At 36.7% G+C, this 17,184-nt stretch overlaps 2 protein-coding genes across 3 annotated transcripts; both read left to right on the top strand.

Moving 5' to 3' along the window:
• The first annotated feature begins 5,487 nt into the window (after nucleotides 1–5,487).
• On the top strand, nucleotides 5,488–9,786 carry LOC111380798 (UDP-galactose transporter 1-like). 2 transcript variants are annotated; one of them, XM_023004443.1, is made up of 5 exons: nucleotides 5,488–5,924; nucleotides 6,917–7,166; nucleotides 7,325–7,532; nucleotides 8,688–8,919; nucleotides 9,305–9,786. In XM_023004443.1, exons 1-5 carry the CDS (start codon nucleotides 5,811–5,813, stop codon nucleotides 9,524–9,526), a joined length of 1,026 nt encoding a protein of 341 aa, XP_022860211.1. In that variant the 5' UTR covers nucleotides 5,488–5,810; the 3' UTR covers nucleotides 9,527–9,786. The 2 variants fall into 2 exon arrangements, with proteins under 2 accessions (XP_022860211.1, XP_022860212.1); XM_023004444.1 differs by lacking the exon at nucleotides 5,488–5,924 and adding an exon at nucleotides 6,073–6,334.
• Nucleotides 9,787–13,385: 3,599 nt separating this feature from the next.
• Nucleotides 13,386–14,289, top strand: LOC111380787. Its single transcript, XM_023004424.1, has 2 exons — nucleotides 13,386–13,699; nucleotides 13,836–14,289. The coding sequence occupies exons 1-2, from the start codon at nucleotides 13,386–13,388 to the stop codon at nucleotides 14,287–14,289; spliced, it is 768 nt and encodes a 255-aa protein (XP_022860192.1).
• Nucleotides 14,290–17,184: the final 2,895 nt, after the last annotated feature.

Genomic DNA, 17,184 nt, shown 5'->3' with positions numbered 1-17,184 from the left:
TTTACGAGATTTTTTTCCTATGGGAAAAAATCATATTTTAAGTAGTTATAATACACAATTTTAAAATTAAGAAATTTATTTTCAAGTTTCAATAATCAGGTCTTAAATAAGATTTATTAATGAAATAATTAATTAAAAATATTTTATTAACTAAATATATTAAGATCACGATATTATACAATTAATGGTCACTATTACAAAATTTATAAATCACGACTTAATTCTCTATCACAATTATCAAATGAATTAGTCGCGTATTATTTCTCAATCACCAATTACAAATTTGAAGGTTATAATTATATTTATCGATACTAACCCATCCTTCTTGTTGAGTTTTGGGCCGTTGTGAAACCGAACCGATGCGATTGGTGGCATAAATCGATCCAACCCGAGTCAATTCAAGTAGAGTGATTTAGTGCTTGTTTGGTTGGATATATGTTTTTCTAAGGAAGTCCAAACGAATTAAAATATGTATAGTGGTAGACAACTGTTATTGAAATTCATTCGTTTCAGTCAAACAACTCAAAACGTGACATCCCAAAATCAATCGCCCCAATGCATTCCACCCACTTCCTAAAACCCACTAATAATTGAATAAAGCCACTTAACCAGCTTAAAAATAGGGAGTGAAGAGACGGTGGACGCCATTGTCGATAGAGAGGAAACATATTCATTGTATATGATTTCAAAATTAGGGTTTTTGGTTTTAATTCGGTTTAGATTAGTTGTTCGATTCAACCCGTAAATCGACTAAAATCAATTTTTATGCACTGACCTAACTCGAAAATTGTGAAACCCGACCGAAATCGACTCAAATCAAGTCGGATGGGGTTTGATTTTTTTGAGATACGGGTTTTGGCGCCTAGCCCTAATCACAACTTATCAAAATAAAAGATCGTGTATTATTTTCTAAAACACGATTCACAAACTTTACAGGTCACAACTTATTTTACAATCGCAAATTATCAAATTAATTGATTGCATACTATTTCTCGATCACAAATTACAAATTTTACAAGTTACAACTTATTTTACAGTCACAAAATTTTAAATTAATTGATCACAGCTTATCCATTTTATTGGTCACAATCACAAAATAATGGTCGCGAATTATTTATCAATCACATTATTTATGATAAAAAATTAACTACTTTATTAGTCGCAATCACTGAAAAAATTGATTACAACAATCCAACACAACCCAAACACAATTCCGCACCACATCATCGCCAGCGCCACCTTAGTCATTTGTGACCACCACCACGACAAGAACACCAAAACTAGCACTACATCTACACCACCACCACATCTATTGCCACCTCAATCACCACCACTCCAGCTACCAAAAAAACCAACACCATTATCGATGATCACTACTGTAGTCGCGACTTGAGCATCACTATAGCGGTATCATGCAGAGTCGTATGCAAGCAGTGATCACATCGTTGCACGTGGCTTTTTGTTCTCATCAACACTGCGATAGCATGATGACGATGTGCGAGGATGACGATGTGCGAGACTTTCTCTTCACAGCATCGCTACAACAAATAGTAATTATGTGGCTGCATAGGGATCGCTGCACTGACGATGCACAACTTCTCTTCACAGCACCGCTGCAGCAACGACGCTTAGAGGTGGTCTCCGACGATTGGCGCTCTGACAACGACGTGGTCTAACAGAGAGATAGAGACAGACGTGAGAGGGAAATGAAGATAGAGAGAATGGGGAGGAAGATGCGAGAAAATGATTTATGATTTGGATGGTGTGGATAGGGTCTGGCAGTGTGAGTATATAAATTAATTTATATTATTTTTAATAATATTAAAATATAGAACTATAATTTGATTTTTGAATAAATAAAACCTAAACTTGATTTTTGAATTGAAAATGTTAAATACCTATGTGAATGTAATTGCTACTTTTTGTATTCTAATCCATTTCTAGATGGGCTCAATACAATAAGTAATAAATTAAAAAATTTAAACCAATCGAATAGTTAACTTTTACTTTGACAAATAACATGATTCATTAAAGGAGATTATATAAGATGTCAAGAAATTTGATTAATTCTATTTTATTTAATTTTTACATTTTTGTTTATAATTTTTTTTTTTAACATTTCTGATATTGTTCCTATAATTATGGTAATTTAAAGATATGTTTTCTCTTTCTTTTTTCTTTTTTTTTTTTTAATTGCAATATACAAAGAACAATAACAATTATTTTTATATTTGTATGAATGGAAGGTCACAAATTCATGGTCATAATTGTGCAACAAAGAAGGGAATTTTGCTAAACGAATAGGGGAGTTGGCAGGGTTAGTTGACAGGGGACAGAGGTGGTGCCACCTCGCAAATAACCCTGTCCCTGCGCCTCTTGCCGTAGCACTCTCCATGGAAGGGATGCAAGTCATATGAACTATAATTGTATGCTGTTAAACGTTTCGTCAAATGTCATAACAATCACATTTGGCAACCATTTACGTCTACAAACAATCATCGCATGAAGTTATAACAATTCTACGAGATGGCATTAGTTAGAATTGCATTCTTTTTCACAAAAACTCAAGTAATATGCACTTGTCACATTTATGCGACATAGAATGAGTAAGACATATTGTTTTTTGTTAAACAACTCATCGAAGATCACAATGATGACATTCGATAATATGGTAGGAGTCATGAGACTCACAATGTAACTAACAATACAACTTCAATGTTTTTTCTAACGATTGCAATGTCTATCCATAACTTGCAGAGATCTCAACTGCTAATAATGTCGATCATTGCTTCTATGACTTCCGCAATATGACCCTATTGCTAGGGGAGTTCATTTAGCTTGATACCTAATATTGAAGGATTTTGGGTTTTCAATTCTTTGATGGAGCCTTGAGTCACTAGCGGAAATTTTTTTAGCATAATGTGGAGATCATAACACCTTGTTGCTTTCTTAGCAGATTAAAATCCCTAAAATGAATCTCATAATTATATGAACTTGAAGTTTGCTAAATGTTCACTTTCTTGGTCACTTTTCTTTCCTTTCGTTGAATTTATTCTGCTCACTCATACTTCCAGCTATAGTTTTAAATCGATGTGCAAACCATTATTTCGAGTTCAATTTTAATCATATTAAATGTATTAATAAGTAGGGACGGAGTCAGACGTTTAGTATTGTGAGGTCAAATATTAAAATATAATTTTATTTTTTAAACGACATTTAAACATTTTAAATTTTAATGACTCTCTGTACAACATATGTGTCAATTAATTTCCAAAATAAAGAGAACCATGAAGGATTAACAATGAGCATAAATCCTAATAACAATTAATGGTGCATGGAACATATCGTAACTATCAAAATCATCAATGCCATTTCTTTTGCTTCTCATTCATTTTTTTATCCTTCATTTGTATATGTGGGGTTGATTTGAGCATATAGAATTATGTACCAATACCGTTCGGCAAAGGACTGGTTTGTTTCCCAAATCAATGAACTCTCTTTGGTTAATTCAATTTTTTAAAATCAAGCAAATAAGTTGTCGATTTGTTACTTGGACTGAAAAAAATCACAAAATTAGTAGTTTAGCACAAGCGAAAAAATCTGAAAATATGAATGGCGGTCTCCAACTCTCCACTGCAAACAATGATGTCGATTCCTCTCTCTCTCTCTCTGCGCGGTTTACGTTAAAATCCAAATGAAAAGTAAGGCCTTGGGCGAGTGAAGGAGCCGTATATGGGCTTGGCATTATATAAGATTTGGATAATATACAGATTTATTAAAAAAAAAAAAATCAGAAATTCTTATAGGGTCATTTGATCTCACATGACCCCACATGGGTCCGTCCATGTCAATAAGCGTTGAGCAACTCAACTCGTTTGGGGAACATGTGTTTGTGCCACAGTCAAACCAGTTTGACACTTTAATTGTCTCATATGCACAAGGACTTCACTTAGCTATGTTTGAGCTCCATTTGTTAAAAAATTCATTTTAACCGCACATTCTCTCATAAAAATTTTACTTGTAAACTCAAAATTTTTCAACCATTTATTTTTTTTATTAAAAAAAATACTATTTCACCCATTTTCATTTCTAGAAAATGGCTTTGTCTTATGGAACCAGGATTCCAGGGGTGTATTCACTATATAATCTTCCTTTTATATCCTCCAAATTTCCTTAAAAAAATAATATTATTTCATTCCAATTAAATATTGTTTTGACTCTTAATCCAATATCAATGAGTAATTAATAATTTCTTGTATAATTGTACACATGGCATAAGTATGGAGTTGGAATTACCCTTGGCAAAAGGATATTCCAAGAATATTATTTTATTAAAAAATTTCTAATTCTATTTCACACTGTTATAGCATCAAAAGTCCAAGATATTGAACCTTCATAAAATAATAGATTGTAATACTACGTTTAATTATCTTATTTAAAAACTTAAATATGAAAGAAAAGAGATTCTGCAAATGTTTTAAAGAATTTACCTCGACTCAAAAAAATTTGGATATGATCTCCACAACTTTACAATTTAATGTGTAAACTTAATTAGTGATTTTATCTCAACAAAGATATATGGAAAAATGTGTAGAAAATGAAAAAAATTCAAATTATCTGTACAATTGTATAAAAAAAGAACAGAACTCAATTATTTTCAAGTTTATAAACAATGGACTTAATATATGATGATATTTGGACCCTTGTAGCAACTTTAGTTCGCCAAACAATTTCTTAAACTACCTTAATTTATTGAAACAAATCATTCGAAATGGATCTTTTATTATTTTCATTAAAAACAACTTTGTCATATTAGTTTTAATGGTTTTTTCCGTAGGAAAGTAATTACGTAAGCTCTTGCCATTCTAAGGTAAATTATCCTAAAATGGAGGAGTATCTATTCAGTCGATTATACATAGAGTTTTTATGAAAGTTACAATTGGAATAGTATGTAAATATCTATATTAGACCAAATAGTCATTTATTATATCTCATTTTACAATGCTATCAAATTTTTCGATAATTACATATAATATTCAGATAGTTTTACTGAAATTATAAACGAAATATATTTATTATTAAATTTTATATGTGCTTATACATATTTATTTGGTTTAAAACAAGTTTGATTAGAAAGAGTAGAGTCAAACCTAAGCTAATCTTGATCTCGTTGTTTTCATAATTTTTCGAAAAAAAATGGAAAATCAAATTTGTCGAATCTTCGTATTTTGGTTAGGCCAATATGACACGATATTAAATATTTGGATATTTCAATCCATTGCAATTTAGCTTGACTAAGATATGAACAATGCAAACTTAGACGGTTCAACATGAAACATGAAAAAGTACTTATCCTATCTGTTTCAATAAAGACGGTTCAACTGATTTAGCTTGACTCAAATCGATAACATATCGTGCTTGTAATTCCGTTTTTTGGAAAATTAGAACAAAGCGAAACCTAAATTATCCTGTGTGTGGGGTAGGGTTTTGGTGTTTTACCAACAAAGAGAGGTCCAAAGGCGTGAAGGTCCTACAGACGTTGAGAATTCAAACAAAGAAACGTTTCAGAAATCAAGTAACAAAAATAATTAACAAAACAGCCAATTTTCTCCCAAGAAAAACGCCCCAAGAAGAAACTTATAGCACCCTCTCCACCGTTACACCTCCCCCTCCTCAAGTTTTTGCTTCTCTTATGATTTATACACATTAATTGGGCAAAAAATTAGTGGGTTCTTCATTTCTTGTTAAATCTTTCTCTTGGGAAAAAAATTGTCCGATTGTAGTGAAATTTGATCTGGGTTGGTGATTGAATGATGGAGGAGAGTGGATTGTGTCACTGGAGCGTAATTAGATCTATATTAGCCATCGTTCAATGGTGGGGTTTCAACGTTACTGTTATTATCATGAACAAATGGATTTTTCAGGTCTGTATATAACCATAAACATTAAGAAAAACTGATGTAGTTGTGTAATTGTGTGTGTGTGTGTGTGTGTTTGTTAGTGTTCAATTTTTTATTATTTTTTTGTTTCTAATGTTGATAAATTTCCTGTGAGTTGTTTTTTCATTTGATCTTTATGGTTATTTTGAAAAAAATAGTAAATTGCATTTTATTAGTTTTTAGGTTGAATTAAGGTTCTTTAGCTGTGATTACCGTTTCGGAAATTCCTAGAAATTCGAATTATGGGATGTTGATGTTAAACCATTGTTAGAATTCGATTAAGTATACCACTTGTTGGCAATTAGTATTGGTTTCTTTACAGGTATGTACACAATTCAACGAATGGGCTCTCGTTGGGAGCGTGATTTCTCTATTTTCAAATGGAGGAGAAGCCTGTAAATTTTCGGATCTCTAGTCAAAAAATTTAGTAATCTTAATTGTGATTAATAGTCTTTATTCTTTCATTGTTAATCTTTTTGTTTGATGCTTGAAACTAAATCTATAGACACTTCTATTTTTTCTTGCCGCGCTCATGTGGCGAGGACTCATTAATGCACTTGAAAAGTGATCCGGTTGAGTTCACATGATGGGAATATGAGGAAGTTCTTTTGAAACAATATTTTTTCTGAATATGGCATGAGCTGATAGAGATGAGCGAATTTTCTTTATTCACGTGTTCAGCATTTTCTTAGACCAATATATTTCATTGTAAGTGTATTGTGGTCATATGAATTTTTTTTTTTTCCTATCTGCTTACTATTATTAACTGAATTTTAACTTAGGTGATCATTCCAACCATATGCTTGTATGATGCTTTTTTTTAAGTGTTCTTATTTGTTCTCAAAATTTAGTTACTATCTTTGATAAATTATCGAAAATTCTAGTCAATAATATTTTCAATATTCTTATGCATTGATTGTCTTGCCTTGTGATAATCATCATTGCTTATGAAGTGTCTCCTTTTTCCTTCTTAACAGAAACTGGATTTCAAGTTTCCTTTATCTGTGTCATGTATACACTTCATATGCTCAGCAATTGGCGCATACCTAGTAATTAAAGTGCTGAAACTTAAGCCACTTATTCCAGTCAACCCTGAAGATCATTGGAGGAGGATCTTTCCCATGTCGTTTGTTTTTTGTATCAACATAGTTCTGGGGAACGTTAGCCTGCGTTATATTCCTGTTTCTTTTATGCAAACTATAAAGTCGTTCACACCGGCTACAACAGGTGAGTTTTGAGTAAAGTATATCCTGAGTGTTAGAAGCTTTTGTAATCAGTAGCTAGAAAACGAAGATTCAGATCTGAACACAGATTTAGACTTTTTTTTGGTGTGTAAATTGCATCTTGAAAAGATGCCGCACCTGATTATGATGCTTTTGAAACAGTTTTCTTGCAGTGGCTAGTTTGGGGAAAGTACTTTGATTCCCGAATTTGGGCTTCTTTAATTCCCATTGTTGGAGGGATTCTACTAACATCAATCACCGAGCTCAGTTTTAATATGTTTGGCTTTTGTGCTGCTTTATTCGGCTGCCTTGCTACTTCTACAAAGACAATCCTTGCCGAGTCTCTATTACATGGGTACAAATTTGACAGGTATAATCCCTTCTTCCCCACACATCCCACATGTAAACTTCTGCCCAACAAGGGGGATTAACAAATGGGTAGTTTTGTCTGGAATGATTAATCGTGTCTAGTTATTCATAGATTGCTGAAAATTTTGAATGTATGTTTATTTTGTTACGTCGGTGTTTTCTGAATCTAGTTAATGCTTTCTAGTTGGCTTCCCACAGAACAGTTGATTCCAGCTTAGTTTTGTTCTTGTAAAATTTACCGGCACACGGTCTCATGCCATTTCTTCAGAACTAATTTGCGAACTTAATCTTTATAATGGAATACATAATAAAATATTGATATCTTCTTTGGAAAAATTAAATCTTCGTAACAAAGAACACATCAAAAACTTTTAGCACAATCTTGTTGATCATTTTAAGAGCATCTCCAAGAGTCATCTGTTTATAAATAGCATATTATGAATAATATGAAGTATCTAAAATTTGGAGAGTAAAATTTTTTATACACTTTAATGATGCTCTCTATTTAGGCTATTCATTTTTTTTTCTAAGTAAACATTTATTGATTTCTCTTCATCTTTTATTTAACATATATTTTTTTTTATATGTCAATGACCAATCGATTTAAATATGATTTGAATAATTTAAGAAATAGAGTATTGAAATCTGTAGTTTATTAAATGCATTCATTATAAAATAAGAATCGAGATAGAGCCAAATCCATTCTTTATTTTAAAAAGTTAGAATAGAGACTCTTGGAGCTTATTTTTAAGCATTGACCCTCTAAAATAAAAAACAATTTATGTTTGAAGAGTTTCTTGGTGGTGCTTTAGTTTGGTGGACTAATGATCTTCGAGTTTCATCTATTAATTTAAGTCTAATCCATGTCATTTAATCACCATGCGTCAACACTAACTTTCAGGAGTTCTTAATTTTTTGTTACTTTATGGGGATTAATTAATGTTTTTAACACTGTTTATTCAACAAAATGGTAAAGAAGATTGTATTATAGATTGTTGTTTAGGAGGTTCATTTAATATAGCTGCATTTTCTTCTTTGATGCTCCTGAGATCCTCTTTGCCGAACATGTCATTGTAGTTTCTTTATGACTTAGGTGAGGATTTCTTATTTTTATAATGACTAATGATTATGGCATCTTTTTCCATGCTTACTGCAGCATAAATACAGTCTATTATATGGCACCTTTTGCGACTATGATCTTGGCGGTGCCAGCCTTGCTATTGGAAGGATCGGGAGTAATCGAATGGTTTCACACATGCCCCTCCCTGTTTTCGTCCCTTATCATTATTTTCGGGTCTGGGGTCTTAGCATTTTGCTTGAACTTCTCCATCTTTTACGTCATTCACTCTACAACTGCTGTCACCTTTAATGTTGCAGGAAATCTTAAGGTGAGCGCCTATTTGCTGTTTCTATTGGAAATAGAGAAAGTGTAGATGAATTATGTTTTAGCTAAGGTTACAGACATCAAAGAAAACAAGATGGGGGAAGATTTTTATCTACTAATCTGTTGAAATTGAATTGATTTTCGTGAATAAGCACTTCTAACACTCTTAACTTTTGTTAATTTTCAATAGCCGGATCATCTTGTATATTGGAAATGAAAAATGTCAATGAAAAACCTTTTATATGTTTCCGCTCTTTTAACATCTGTATACATCTCGTTTCTCATTTACGTGGGTGCAATGTGTTTTCAAAACCTTTCTGTCAAAACCGGGTTCTCCATAAACTAAGTCATGCTGTTAATTTGAAGCTTATTGATTTATCTTATTTCAGGTTGCTGTTGCTGTTACATGTTCATGGCTGATCTTTCGAAACCCAATATCCTATTTGAATGCTATTGGATGTGCTATAACGCTCGTTGGCTGTACATTCTACGGCTACGTGAGGCACAAGCTCTCGCAACAATCACCAGGAACGCCTTTATCACCTCGAACTCCTAGGGGTAAGATGGAGTTGATTCCTTTAGTAAATGAAAAATTAGACGATAAAGTTTAAAAAGTCTTGGTCTGGCATGAGGTTGGCTTGCAGGGAAAATGATAATAGCCTATTCACATAGAAAAAGAAGAGTTATGTTCAATGTTTTGTAATCACCAATTAGGTAAAATTGAAAAATCTACCCATTTTTCTTCCTTACCCCCAACCCCACCCCACCACACCACAATCCAGTGCAGGCATATACTACTAGTCCATGTTTGGGAAGTAGAATTGAATGGTCATGGACAGTATTCCATTAAAAAGCATTAAAATTTTGTTTATTATACTGTCTAATTTTTTTTAACAAAATTTATTCTTGTTTGGAAAGTTTTGAACATGAGGCAACCCTAATTTAGTACAACACTGTTTGAATCGAAGGGGAGAAAATGAGCAAAAAAAGAAAAAAAATGCTTTCGCGGTTTAAGTTAGCTCATTCAATCTGCATTTTTAGTCGAGTTTGGATTCTTTGTGTTTTTCCATGATGGTATACAAGTAGCATGCTTCGAGTTACATGTCATGTGGGCGGACCCATGCCGGGCTCGACTTTAAAAGCTCACGACCCCTGAGCCCATTTTAAATTTTTCACAAGCAACATCTAACTATAATAATTGGAAAAAAAAAAAAAAAAAAGGTGCCTGCCAAAATCATAGATTGTGCTTGGCCAGCTTGGGCTTAGGCACAAGTGACCTGACATGATACAACACGAACATGTAGTCCATACTGCAAGGCTCGCCTTGAGCACATAGCCCAACCTACGCCGTCACACTTTTAGCCGGAATGCACAATAAAGTAATAAAAATAGGAGAAAATGAAGGTAGAGTGAAGAAATGAGCAATGGAGAGGGTTATTCAGACCCAAGACAAAAATAATTGGACCTTTTTCACTTGCTGTTCGTTTGTACTCCGAACACTGAAGACAGGTGGCAAATTTGGCAGAATATTATATTATTGATAAAAGGAGGAGGTATTTTAAAACTTTTTTGGACAAAGCTAGGGTTTTGTAAGTTAAATCGGGTATATTAAAAAGTATATAAAAAGAAATAATGCTCAAAAATAATTTAATGAAAGTGAAAACACAAATTTCGAGTTGGCCTTATTGGAATTTCTACTTTCACGCAAGCACAAGGGCCCAACCGCTCGAGTTTTGCTTGGCTTAAGAGTTTATTAAAAAAAAGAAACGTCAACATTGGCTCTTATCACCCTCTTTGGTTTAGATAAATTGATGAAATGTTATTGAAAATTTAATAAAACTCGTGGATCCCTATTACTTAGGGGTGGGCGCGGGTCGGTTCGGTTCGGTTCGATTCTAAAGAGAATCGAACGGAACCAAAATTTTCGGATATCTAGTAAATGGAATTGTCGGGTTCAAATATAATTATAGAACCGTTCAGGTTCGGTTCCATTCGGTTCGGTTCGGTTCTGTACTATAATTAAATTTTTTAACATTTATAATAACATTATACAAATACAACTAATGATACATTCAATAGTTTTAGAATGTCAGAGACTAGTAGACTACCTTGTTCAAATGATCGCTACAGTCAAAGTTTCAGTCGGTGGAGGTCACAATTTCGATCGGAGGTCACAGTGTCGACCGATGATTGTATAAGTTTTGAAATATTAGCGAGGCTACGAGAGTGAATGCAAGAATCGAGACAACGTTATGCACTTTAGTGTAGGTGTTTAGGGTTATTTAGTGAATTGGATTTTGTTGGGCTTAGAAATGAAACAATAAAATGGGCAATTGTGTCAAAAATTAAAAAATTAGAAATAAAACAAATTATTGAGCCAAAAATTTGGACTTAGAAATTGTTAATTTGTTTAGAAAAAATTAAAATTAAAATAATTTGATTTACTCAATATAAAAAAAAATTAGAAAGATTCGATTTTTATTTGATTTTTCGATTCTTGGTCTAAAATCGAGAACCGAACCGTACCCGTCGGTTCTCAATTCAGATACCTGTTCGGGTATTTAATTTGACAAGAACCGTCGGGTTCAGTTCAGTTCGGTTTGGGTTTGGTTAAGTCGGTTCGGTTCGGGAGATTTGTCCAGCCCTACTATTACTACCTATCTTCTCGTCATTGGATTTCCAAGTTTTTGGAATGCTCCAAACTCTACTTGACCATTCATATCTGGATTAATACCAACCAAAAATATATCTAAACATGGTTCTAATATCATGTCAAGTGTGTCCAAAAAAAATAAAAAGCAAAACAAACGAAGCATGCTTAAAAGTAAACCAACCCCTTAAATCGCTACAGAAGAACACCATTAGATTTCAAAATAACTGGACCAAACTCAATAATTTCACTCAATTGGGCATGAAATGTATGGTTAAAAATTTTAGTTCAATGAAAAATGGATTTAAAAAATGGGGACTGATATTGACATTCCCTGCATAACCCGAGCACGATATTATCCCGATGACTACGGCTAACCTTCTTTTACGTTACCCGGTCATTAGTGCTCGGGATTCAACTAAGTCCTCGGGACATCCTGTGCTCGACCTTGATGGTTTAACTAACTATCACAGAATACATGGATGTCCTCGGGAAAATCCCTTGAGGTCCTTAACTACCATCTTCCTCATACTAAGGAGAAGGTCTATCCCCTAAGAACTTTTATCTGACAGAAATACTTCAAACCACATCTCCTAAATCCAAGAGAGTCCTCTTAATAATTGGTCTTCTAATCACAGTAGGATTCAAACGTTGCTTTCTCATGGGACTCTATCGGATAAGGATTCCCAGATAGTTGAGTCCTACTAGAAGAATGTCACCCACTACTATAAATACAGAACCATGGGTCATTATTCAGGTACGTTTTCATTATTCTCCAACTGATAGCCTCACGCATATAATTCCTTTTCTGACTTAAGCATCGGAGGAGCGACGAGAACACACCTCGTTGCCTTTGTTTTAGGAACCAAAAGACCACGATCGTGCTCATTCAAAGCCTCAAGCTCGAAAAATTAACAGGTACGATTTTTGGTAGCATCATTGGCGCCGTCTGTGGGAAGTGCTACCAAAAGCCATGGTTAACACGCGATCAGGACTTCCTCCTACAAGCTCATCCGTTCCCATCCCTCATCCTGCTGAAGATCAACCGGCTCCTCAAGAAGAGTCGTTAGGAGTGTCCGCACCCCAGCCGGCGGTCGTCATAATCAAAGCCTTTGAAGAGCTCCGTCAGCAGGTGGCCACGCTCACGCAACTGTTAAGTCAAAGAAATTCGCATCCATCACCAGCGCAGGCAAAGCATGGTGGTTTTATGGTTGATGCTCGAGCCTGACCACCGAACCCCACAACTGGCGGAGTAGGAACCTCGGGTATTAGCAATATGGCCTTGGGCTCGAGATCGGTCGCCATGGATTTCGGTGAGATTGTCGAGATCATTCAAAAAAGAATTACAGCTGGCCTGCAACGAAATGTTCGGGGGCCAACGGGTTTTACCCCTAACACTCCATTCACGCTGGAAATATTGTCATATTCCCTACCCGACATATTCAAATATCCTCGCATGGGACGACCGACCCAATCAACTATCTCAATGTATATACTGATGTCATGAATTTGCAAGTTGCGTTGGATCAGGTTATGTGCAAAGCCTTCCTGCAAACGCTGACTAATGCTGCTAGGGATTAGTTGAGCCCAACTCCATAGCCTCATTCTCAGATTTGGCTGATAAGTTCTCAGCCTTCTTTGCAAGTGGCAAGGGAATCAGAAAGACTGCGACCTCTCTCATGCAACTTTTCCAGGGACCAAATGAAACCCTACGAGGATTTATAACGTGGTTTAACAAAGAAATGTTTCAAATACCCGACCTTCTCATCACAGCGGCTGTCTCCGCCAACACTTATGCCATAAGATGTTAAGCTTTCAAGATGTCCTTATCAAATACCCCTCCGCAGACAGTGACCGAGCTCCTTACCCGAGCTGAAAAATACATTAATATGGAGAAAACACTGAATCCAAGGAGATCTGGTCCTTCCCATGAAAAGGTCGAGAACAAGAAGCAACATGATCCCGTTCCCCGGCCAGAGTATCCTCGGGAAAAGCACAAGAATGAAGGTCCACCAGGGCCTCTTACCCGATTAAACACCTCCAAGGCAAATATCTTAATGGAGATCAAAGATATGAAAGAATTGAAGTGGCCTTCAAGAATGAAGTCGCCTCCTGACACAAGAGATACGAGCAAGTATTGTGAATTTCATCGAGATCATGGGCATACCACGGAGGATTGTCAAGCCTTGCAGTGGGAAATTGAAGCCCTCATTAAAAGAGGACTTTTAAGGAATTACATTGGTCATGATAAACGCTCGATAAATGACCAGAAGCAATGCTCAACCCACTGCCGGGACCATTAATATTATCATTGGAGGCATAGCATCTGGAAGAGACACAAATAGTGGGCGAAAGCAATATGCTCGCCAACATGCTCATACCTCAAAGGAATCTCATGATACACTCAAAGACATTACCTTTGGAGCAAGAGATTTGGAAGGAGTATCATATCCTCATGACGATGCCTTGGTCGTCTTTGTAATTGTGGCTAACTTTGAAGTAAAGAGGATTCTGGTTGATAATGGGAGTGCAACAAATATACTCTCACAGGAGGCTTTCGCTAAAATGGGGCTCTCTCTCAAACAGTTCAAAGCAGTAAAAACTCCTCTACTTGGATTTGGTGGTAGAGTCATTATTCCGGAGGGCATCATCGGGCTTCCGCTTACATTGGGTTCTGGTAATGCACAAAGATCACACCCTTCCAAGTGGTTAACACTCATATAGCTTACAACATCATTTTCGAAAGACCCCTACTGAACAAGATCCAAGCCATTGTATCAACTTTCCACCTAGCCATGAAGTTCCTAATAGGCCATGGCATCGGAGTAGTTCGAGGAGACCAAACAGCTGCTAGACAGTGCTATATTACTAGCATTCGAGGTATGAGTACAGATGTCATGCAACTTTCAGACCTCGAGCTCGAGGTCGAGCTCGAACCAAGGGGTAGACTTGCCCCGGTTGAGGAATTGGAAGTGGTTGAGCTCGAGCATGGAAAAACGATAACTATTGGTCGGGGTCTCAAGGCCAGTCTCCGGGAGGAACTCGTCAATTGTTTGTCCCGCAACATCGATGTTTTTGCATGGAAGGTCGAGGATATGCCAGGGATAGACCCTGAAATAGCAGTCCATAGACTCAATGTAAGTCTAGGGGCCAAACCTGTTAAACAAAGGAAGATGCAGTTTGCGCCGGAAAGACGTGTGGTCATTTAGGAAGAGGTCAGCAAACTGGTGAGAGTGGGGTTCATAAGGGAAGTCTAATACCCCGATTGACTCGCTAATATTGTTCTTGTGAAGAAGGCCAGTGGTAAATGGAGGGTCTGCATCAACTTTACAGATCTCAATAAGGCGTGCCCTAAAGACAACTACCTGCTACCCAGGATTGACAATCTTGTGGATAGCACATTCGGACATAAGTTGTACATCTTCTTAGATGCATTCTCAGGGTATCATCAAATCCTCATGGCCGAGGAAGACCAAGAGAAGACTTCATTCATGGCTGATTCTGCCATATACTGCTATAGGGTGATGCCTTTTGAGTTGAAAAATGCTAGGGGCAACATATCAGAGGTTCATCAACATGGTCTTCGCCAATTTGATAGGGAAGAACATCGAGGCCTATGTTAACGACATGGTTGTAAAGAGTAAGAAGGTAGAGCAGCACATATCCGACCTGGAGGAGGTGTTCGCCACCCTACGAAAATATAGGATGAAGCTCAACCCAGAGAAGTGTGTGTTCGGTGTAGCATTGGGAAAATTTTTGGACTTCATGATCACTCACCGAGGGATAGAAGCAAACCTCGATAAGATCCAGGCCTTGGCAGCAATGGAATTGACCAGGACTAAGAAAGAAGTCCAAAAATTAACAGGTAGGGTAGTAGCCCTGAACAGGTTTATGTCTCAAGCAGCAGACTAGTGCTTCCCTTTCTTCAAAGTTCTTAGAGGCAGCCAATCCTTTGAGTGGAACGAGGAGTGTGAGAAGGCTTTTCAGGAGCTCAAATAGACATTGGCGTCTCCCCCTATCCTCATTAAACTTGATTCTGGGGATACTTTGTTGTTGTACTTAGTCGTGTCTCACAATACAGTGAGCGACGTTTTGGTGAAAGAGGTCAATAGAGCCCAGCATCCCATTTATTATGTAAGTAAAGTTCTACTTGATGCAGAGACTAGGTACACTTTGGCCGAGCAACTTGCCCTCGCCCTAATAGTGGCAGCACGAAAGCTTCGACAATATTTTCAGTCTCATCTCATTGTGGTGTTCACCAATCAGCCTCTGAAACACATCCTTCAAAAGCCAGACGTCTCAGGTAGGTTACTAAAGTGGGCAATTGAACTAGGAGAGTTTGACATAGAGTTCAAATCCCGTCCATTCATCAAAGCCCAAGCCCTAGCGGATTTTATTGCAGAACTCACCCCAAGGCCTCGGGGTCCAGATGAGAGCTCGAGCACTACGACAGATGTTTGGCAAATTTTCGTGGATGGAGTATCAAACTCCTCGGGCTCGAGTGCAGGGGTCATCATAACGAGCTCGGACATGCTCATAGACATTCAATGTGCACTTAGGTTTGAATTCGAGGCAACCAATAATGAAGCCGAGTACGAGGCTGTCATTATAGTGATGGAACTTGCCATTAATCTTGAACTTGAAAACATCAAAATTTTTAGTGATTCCCAGCTAGTGGTTGGGTAGATTGACGGAACATTCGAGAAGAAAGACGAAAAAATGGACTTATACTGCTTGAAAGTTCATGATCTTCGACGAAAATTGAAGAGTTGTGAAATTGCGAAGATTGCCTGGGCTGACAACTACAAGGCAGATGCCTTATCAAGGCTGGTGTTCATGGGAGTAGATGGACTTGACAGGACAATACATGTCAGATTTGTGACCGAACCTAGCATCAATACAACCATTGGGGTCATGGACATTGATCATGAGCCGTCATGGATGGACCCAATTGTGGATTTCATAACAAATCACAATCTTCCAGAAGATCCTCGAGCAGCAAGGAACATCCAGTTAAGAGCTCCAAGGTATTGCATTATTAATGGGGTCTTATCTCGCAGAAGCCTCTCACTTCCGTATCTGAGGTGCCTTAAGCCTTCGGAATCCTCCCAAGCCCTTGAAGAAGTTCATGAAGGAGTATGCGGGAATCATCAAGGAGCTCGGGCATTAGCCTTTAAACTGATAAGGTACGGATATTACTGGCCTACCATGAGGATGGATACTGTAGAGTATGTAAAAAAGTGTGACAAGTGCCAGAGGTTTGGCAATGTTATCCACTCCCATAGAGGACATCACAAACATCAGTTGCTCGGCCACGTTTGAGCAATGGGGGATTGATATCCTCGGTCCATTTTCGATAACTAGGGGACAATTGAAGTTCGTAGTTGTAGCAGTGGTGTACTTTACGAAATGGGTAGAGGCCGAGCCCTTGGCAATGATCTCAGAGCCTAAGATAAGAGCTTTCGTTTGGAGGTCCATCATATGTAGGTTCGGGATACCAAAGGTCCTCATAACTGATAACGGCTGGCAGTTTGACAATGCACAATTCAAGGATTTTTGTTCCAACTTAGGGATTAATCACCGACATCAGTCTCTCATCCCCAAAGTAATGATCTAGCC

This window comes from Olea europaea, unplaced genomic scaffold (genome assembly GCF_002742605.1).
Source record: "Olea europaea var. sylvestris unplaced genomic scaffold, O_europaea_v1 scaffold221, whole genome shotgun sequence".
NCBI lineage: Eukaryota > Viridiplantae > Streptophyta > Magnoliopsida > Lamiales > Oleaceae > Olea > Olea europaea.
The sequence above is the reverse complement of the archived record's forward strand: the minus strand, read 5'-3'. Positions and strand labels throughout refer to the sequence as shown.